The sequence below is a fragment of the Heptranchias perlo genome, chromosome 9, assembly GCF_035084215.1.
Source record: "Heptranchias perlo isolate sHepPer1 chromosome 9, sHepPer1.hap1, whole genome shotgun sequence".
NCBI classification, from domain to species: domain Eukaryota; kingdom Metazoa; phylum Chordata; class Chondrichthyes; order Hexanchiformes; family Hexanchidae; genus Heptranchias; species Heptranchias perlo.
Window position 1 is genome coordinate 32,030,367 of NC_090333.1, and position 8,215 is coordinate 32,038,581.

Genomic DNA, 8,215 nt, shown 5'->3' on the forward strand with positions numbered 1-8,215 from the left:
AAATAGAGGGCCAAGCAAAGCAATATCCTTCTACAATCTACTAAAAATGATATGTTGGCAAATGTTTTAAATTAAATATTTGATTTGACAGGGGTGCCAATAACATAAAAACAATTTTTTGGGGTATTATTTTAATAGTTTGAAAGGAAGGGAGAAAATTGAGGTTTAAAAAAGGTGAAAAGAATATAACATCAGCATCCACAGGTAAAGGTCCTCTTAGATTCCCTTTGCTAATTAGTGAACATAGGGATAAAGATTCATTTAGTTCTGTGCAGAGAGTTAAAAATCACTTTGAGCAGAACCACCTAAATAGACTTTTCTTTGCTGACTAAAGCAAACTCAAAAAAATTACAGCAATATATACAGCAAATCACCATAAATTTACAGAGAAAAAAAAGGATTTGCACCTCAGTGGTGGAGAAAGTATTTTAATAGTTACTGTTTTAATAGTTACTTGCTGTTTTCTCAGCAAGACATTTTTAAATTAGCTTTTCACTTGCCCAAAAATTATTACTTGACCTTTCACCTGGGAAAACTTTAATCCTTAAAAATTGAATAAAGTACAACTTTGGTATAGGCGATGAGCCAGTCAGTGAAGGTAGAGAATAACTCCAAAAAGACCCACTGCTTCAATGGTGGATCAGATGAAGCGAAAAATAGCAGCAAAAGCAATAATGGATTGGAGATGAATGGATAAGCACAGTAAAGTTAAAATAAATGCAAGCTGGTGAGTTACTTATTTTTCATTTCAGCCAAAGCTTGCAAGTAACCAGCTCCAGGCTCATTGGCAAGTGACATTTTTTACCTCTGCTGTGGCCGTATATTGTCCTATTGGAGAGAAAACTACGTGGAAGCCTTTTTTTCCTTCATGGCCGCTGTTTGCTAAGTACTGTTCCTGTGTTTTTATTAAACACTATGAAAGTTTAGAAAAAGAAAAGCTGCTGTGTTTTTGATTGTGTGTTGCTGTGTTAGGGCTCCGGGCATTGTTTAAATCCATCGATCGTATCGGGCGGGCCTCGAGTGGCCAATAGACAGGTTTTTTTAAAACAATTTTCAACTGCTGGTTGAGTTTTTTTATTGTGCCAGAAAACAGGGCCGGCAACAGTTCTAAATCACCCCCAGTATCTGTATTTTAACCCTACGAGGGCATTTCAAATAAACAAACTGTATGCTAACATGGTAGCACAGTTGATAGAAATCAATTCTTTGGACATTTGAACAGCAGTTTCATTTAACTTATTGCCAAGGATGATTCAGTGCACTGCTCCTATATGCCTGCTAACCCTATAATGTTTGAGTCTTTTACGTATCCAACAAAGTAAAATGAAGCTCATGTTATGTTTTACCTAACTATCAAATGAATATCAAAGTGCTAATTAATCTTTTCTTCAGCTGGCCTTTCTCCACACTGGTACATAAAAGGTGAATCTGTGGTCTGAGTATTTAAGCAAGACAAAAGTTTACAAATAGGTCAGCATGCTCAGCCATTTAGCTGTGGGGATGTTACCTTTTCCTTGGTGACTAACTCTCAAAGGCGTCCGTTATTTCCTCAGCCTCTTCATTTTATGGTGAAGTTTGTGTTTGTTTTATCTTCTCGCTGTAAAGAGTAAAACTATAGTTCCATCTTTTCAAAAAAAACTTTTTTTTTTCCAAACAGATGACTGCAAGAACATTGCCAACATAATGAAGAAACTGGCACAAAAAGGGTTCACTTACAAACAAACTGGATCAAACCTCTGAGCATGCAGAAGAAAAGAAAATGTCTCACTGCTTTGAAAAAGCCTACAAATTATATGGGAAAAGTAGTTAAACCATGTATGGTAATCTGTTGCCATGAAAAATAATCTAGTTTAGTTATACCAGAATGATCTAGTTTAATTATACTAGTGTCATACTAAGATATTCTTTGTTTCATAAGGTGGACAATTCTGCCACTGACTAGTAAAACATGCTTTCTTTATTTATTGAAAATGGAAGTTTATTTCTAACTTAAAGGGGAACATTATTGTCAAAATTGTCAAAAATCCTAAAATGTGTATAGGAAAATACTTATTCTCTTAACTGTGTCTGTTACCTACCTTACCATGTTTTGTGCTTTAAAATTGTGGGTTATAGGTAGCCTGCAGAGAGAGAGTTATTGGCCTAATACTGTGCGGTATAAGATAGGAAAATCAGATGTGGAGGCCGACCACTACATGCGCACCTCAACCTAGATTTTCATCCTCCCACCATACCAGGGTTAGGGTCACAGTTCCGACACATGTAAATGACAATGGGGAGGTAGGGCAAAGCTCACCACCAGGAGAGGGATGGAGGTAATCCCTGGGGCAGTGGCAGAAGGCTCTGGCAAAGGGCCTGGTAGTGGCTATCTTTCCCTCCACAAAGGGCCGAAGCATTCACCTCCTGAACCACCTCGGTTCAGCCCTTTACAAATTTACCCGGGTCTTTTTGGGGTACTTATGCCACCTTTAACATCAGCATCCTCTCCATGGTGCTACAGCAGGTGTCCTACTGCAGCACTACTATATCTTCCACCCTGGTACTTTGTGACGGTGATTCAGCCAGAAACCCACCCTGCATAGGTAATGACACTAGACCCAGAAGACTGGCAGAAGAGAAATCCAGCCCACTGTGTATGGGCAGAAGGTAAAGAATCATGGGGTAGTAAAACATATGTGCATTATTTATAAATTTATTCACAGTTTCACTATACATTGTGCAAAGAGGAAATTCTCCCTGTCCCCTATCTGATATTGCAAATTTCCATTATATGTACTTATATTTCCCTTTATATCATCTAAGAATTATGTGGAAATTCACTGTAATACACTTCCCTTTTTAAAAAGTAGTTCTGGCCATTTTTCTACCATATTTCACCTTGCCCACTGAGTTCTTTATTTAGCTTACTTGTTAAATCATCTTTCAAATGATAAGAAAAAAGTACTTTTTTTTTATCCTTCAGTCCAGGTGATGTTTGAGTGGCTTGCAAAGAAATAGGTGGAGGAAAAGCTGAAGCAATGGTAACTTTTGTCTATCCGTCTGACTGGCAGTTACCTATAAAGAGAGAAGCAATCTTTAGTTCAATCTTAATCTTCAATCAAGTTTAACTAGTTCCTGCTTAACACTGATAGAGTTTAATTATTTCCATGTAATTATTCTTTTGTTGTAATGTGCATGATGGAAACTACTTGCTGACTGAATCTTATCATGTAAAACTTTTTTGTAACAATAAAAAACTTCTGAAGTGCAGATATTTCTTAATAACTTGCAGCACAGAAAATTCATTAAGGCTAGTGTACCATTTTATTACTTTTATGCAATAGTTTCATATCTTGACAGCTACTGCCAAAATACAAACATAGTCACAAGTCACAACTTAATTACAATATAAAAGTTGCCAGGTACCACTATAGGACCATGTGTTACAACTCGTATCTGCCCATTGATCCTAATAAGTTTATTTCAGTGTCTTCTGTGTGAGATTGTACTGAAATGAGCAAAAGAAAAACATCATCCTAGTTACTCATTAGTAACTGGAAGATATATATTCATACATTAATCCCTTAAGTAGGACTGATCTCCATTTAGATGTGACTATAATGCACTATGGATGACACATCCCTTGTTACTAACACACAAAGGAAGAAGAATATTCAACATTCCTATGCACCAGGATCCAGGAGCATTTCTTTGAATAACTAAGTGCTGCTTAGTTGTCTTTAACTTGGATTACCTATGCAGGATAATCTTGACTGCAGCAGCAATTGCTTCCTTGGCCTGGTGCAATTATCTACTACACAGTCGTCATTTCCAGGTTTTCATCAGAAGTCATGATTGTTAAGTACCCTTGTCTGTAAGGGTCTCATGCAGACTTGGATCACATCTCAAGAGCAACCCCACTGAAATAGCAGAGGGGCTGGCTGACTATTCCAGAAAATGTCATGCAAAGGAGTATGTTTAGTTTATATTGTTTTGCAGCATAAGGCTAAATTGCACAACTTATCCATCTAGCAGTACACAAAAGTTTAACCAGTGTCTTTGACATGTTTCCACTCTTACATGAACTGCTCTTCCAAGGTTAAGTTCCACATCTTAGTCTGAGAAAGACAGGAAGCAGTAAAACTTGCCCATTCTTGTTTAACTCTTATAGAACAATATAGATTCTGCAGTGGCATTTGTATATTGCATCTGGGGCAATGAAATCATCAAACAATACATACAAATCCCCCATATGTCATCTTAACTTTTTGCCTTTCAGGCTTATATTGTACCTGCTAAAACAAATAATCAATACATTCATAGATCATCTGGAAACTTCACAAACCATTTAATAATCTCATTGCCAAGTTAAATGTAGTAATCCATTCACTAAAAATTGTGTTTACTTCATCCTTTAATCAACTTATGATGGAACACACGATTTCCTCTGTCAATACATTTTACATTATTGATGTTAATGCATCCACCACTTTTAAAATGACGGCTTCCATTTAAAGCTGAAGGATCACCACCGTTTATTTCCATTAGGCCCAAACTCTACAAAACTTGGTTATAAAAATAGAATATGTGTCCAAAACTGAAATTTATCAAGGCAGTTGTCTAAAATTTAGCATTTTACAGTTATTTTTCAACATGGCATTAAATGCTGGGATATAAGTGATGGAGCTGAACCACAGAAAGTTAAGGTGAAGTCTCTTGTTTATTGATGTGCCTGTCAATTGTTTCAAAAAGTAAGACAGTTACACAATATACTGTGAGAAATAAAAGACATTGCTCGAGAGAGGTTGTGGGCCATCAGCAGCAGCAGAATTGTATTCCAGCACAATCTGTAACCTCATGGCCCGGCATATTCCTCACTCTACCATTACCAACAAGCCAGGGGATCAACCCTGGTTCAGTGAGGAGCGTAGAAGAGCATGCCAGGAGCAGCACCAGGCGTACCTAAAAATGAGGTGCCAACCCGGTGAAGCTACAACTCAGGACTACATGCATGCTAAACACGGAAGCAACATGCTATTGACAGAGCTAAGCAATTCCACAACCAACGGATCAGATCAAAGCTCTGCAGTCCTGCCACATCCAGTCGTGAATGGTGGTGGACAATTAAACAACTAATGGGAGGAGGAGGCTCTGTAAACATCCCCATCCTCAATGATGGCGGGGTCCAGCACGTGAGTGCAAAAGACAAGGCTGAAGCGTTTGCAACCATCTTCAGCCAGAAGTGCCGAATGGATGATCCATCTCGGCCTCCTCCCGATATCCCCACCATCAAAGAAGCCAGACTTCAGTCAATTCGATTCACTCCACGTGATATCAAGAAACGGCTGAGTGCACTGGATACAGCAAAGGCTATGGGCCCTGACAACATCCTGGCTGTAGTGCTGAAGACTTGTGCTCCAGAACTAGCTGTGCCTCTAGCCAAGCTGTTCCAGTGCAGCTACAACACTGGCATCTACCCAACAATGTGGAAAATTGCCCAGGTACGTCCTGTCCACAAAAAGCAGGACAAATCCAATCCGGCCAATTACCGCCCCATCAGTCTACTCTCAGTCATCAGCAAAGTGATGGAAGGTGTTGTCGACAATGCTATCAAGTGGCACTTACTCACCAATAACCTGCTCACCGATGCTCAGTTTGGGTTCCGCCAGGACCATTCGGCTCCAGACCTCGTTACAGCCTTGGTCCAAACATGGACAAAAGAGCTGAATTCCAGAGGTGAGGTGAGGTGAGAGTGACTGCCCTTAACATCAAGGCAGCATTTGACCGAGTGTGGCACCAAGGAGCCCTAGTAAAATTGAAGTCAATGGGAATCAGGGGGAAAACTCTCCAGTGGCTGTAGTCATACCTAGCACAAAGGAAGATGGTAGTGGTTGTTGGAGGCGAATCATCTCAGCCCCAGGACATCGCTGCAGGAGTTCCTCAGGACTGTGACCTTGGCCCAACCATCTTCAGCTGCTTCATCAATGACGATCCCTCCATCATAAGGTCAGAAATGGGGATGTTCGCTGATGATTATACAGTGTTCAGTTCCATTCGCAACCCCTCAGACAATGAAGCAGTCCGTGCCCGCATGCAGCAAGATCTGGACAACATCCAGGCTTGGGCTGATAAGTGGCAAGTAACGTTCGCACCAGACAAGTGCCAGGCAATGACCATCTCCAACAAGAGAGAGTCTAACCACCTCTCCTTTTCATTCAACGGCATTACCATCACCGAATCCCCCACCATCAACATCCTGGGGATCACCATTGACCAAAATCTTAACTGGACCAGCCATACAAATACTGTAGCTACAAAAGCAGGTCAGAGGCTGGGTATTCTGCAGCAAGTGACTCACCTCCTGACTCCCCAAAGCCTTTCCACCATCCACAAGGCACGAGTCAGGAGTGTGATGGAATACTCTCCACTCGCCTGGATGAGTGCAGCTCCAACAACACTCAAGAAGCTCGACACCATCCAGGACAAAGCAGCCCACTTGATTGGCACCCCATCCACCACCCTAAACGTTCACTCCCTTCACCACCGGCGCACTGTGGCTACAGTGTGTACCATTCACAGGATGCACTGCAGCAACTCGCCAAGGTTTCTTCAACAGCACCTCTCAAACCCGCGACCTCTACCACCTAGAAGGACAAGGGCAGCAGGCACATGGGAACAACACCATCTGCACGTTCCCCTCCAAGTCACACACCATCCCGACTTGGAAATATATCGTCGTTCCTTCATCGTCGCTGGGTCAAAATCCTGGAACTCCCTTCCTAACAGCATTGCAGGAGAACCTTCACCACACGGACTGCAGCGGATCAAGAAGGCAGCTCATCACCACCTTCTCAAGGGCAATTAGGGATTGGCAATAAATGCTGGCCTCGCCAGCAATGCACTGAACAAAAACTTTTTAAAAAAGGACCAAGCGAGCCCTGAAATACCATTGTTATTAAAGATGGAGAAAGGTTAACTCAGCTATTTAATTTTACAAGGAAGCATGGTTAAGTGAAATTCCATATGACAATGCAAGGGGGAGTTATGGAATGCTCCAGAAAGATCTTGAATTGTCACCGTAGAAGTTACAGCCGGGAAACATCTCATCTGCCCACAAAGTCTAGACCAGTGTTTTTCTTCACGAGCCACCTAGTCTAATGCCACTTTCCTGTTTGATCCCCATACCCTTTACTAGTTTTCTTTTTCAACCAACTATTTAATACATTCTCCTTTTAGGAGAATTTATTGACTTTGCTTTGACAAAGGTTTTTGGCAAAGAATTCCAAATAAAAACACTTTTTCAAACCTCCCGTTTGTTACATTACTGCCCGTCCGTTATCATCTCACTGATGAGTGAAATCACTACTTACCTTATCATAACCCTTCACAATTGAAGATCTCGATTCGATCACTCTATAACCTTCTCAGCTCTAATGAAAAAGCCCCTAATTTATCAAATCTTTTTATGGAGCCGATTTTTCACCCAAAGTGCGCAATGCCCATATTTGACAGGTCACCTCCCAGGTCCTTGCACTTGAAAGAGAGGTAGGATATTCAACTGCTGCTGCAGGCTCGAGAATGCTGCTGGAGCAGCAATGGCTACCATGATCAGGGCCAAAATCATCTGCAGCTACTTTATGTCCCTAGCACCTGGGAGGCAACACATCATTCAGGAATCACATTTATATTTACAGAAGTAATTGTTCACTCCTTTCACTATAAAATTTCCCACTAACTCTTTCCCCTTGGATAACCATCTCTCCGTGGTGCCATGGTCTTGATTTCACTCCCCAAGTCATCAATCTCATCTTCATCGTAGGCATTTAGCAATGTACATCTATCAGACAGCTTCAGGTCCCCCAGAAGTTTCCTTCCAACAACAGCTTGCATTTATATAGCATCTTTAACGTGCTTCAGAGAGGCATAAAAAAAATGGGTGCAAAGCCAAAGGAGGGGATATTGGGAGGGGTGACCAAAAGCTGGGTCAAAAAGGTCTTACAAGAGGAGTATGAGGTGGCAAAACAAAGATTTTAGGGAGGTTGTGGATGGCAAAGGTCCTGTTCTCGAGTGAATGGACATTCTGGAAAGAACTGCAGAGACGGCCGTTGATTAATCCATTGGCAGAGTCCAAGGAAGTAATAGTGAGTGGAGTGAGCAGGATGAGAAAAAGTTTGGCGAGGCTAGCCTCCAGCAGGCACGCTGAGAGAGCAGGTTGACGAGAGCAGGATGGGCCAAT

General features: G+C 41.3%; 1 protein-coding gene across 1 annotated transcript in view; it reads left to right on the forward strand.

Moving 5' to 3' along the window:
• The window catches only part of LOC137325251 (ERI1 exoribonuclease 3-like), a 322,541-nt gene extending 319,277 nt beyond the window's left edge, over window positions 1-3,264 (forward strand). The window contains exon 8 of the mRNA XM_067990123.1: window positions 1,658-3,264. Coding sequence (XP_067846224.1) covers window positions 1,658-1,740 — 83 coding nt within the window. The 3' untranslated portion in view covers window positions 1,741-3,264. The remainder of the gene's footprint in view (window positions 1-1,657) is intronic.
• The last annotated feature ends 4,951 nt before the right edge of the window (window positions 3,265-8,215 follow it).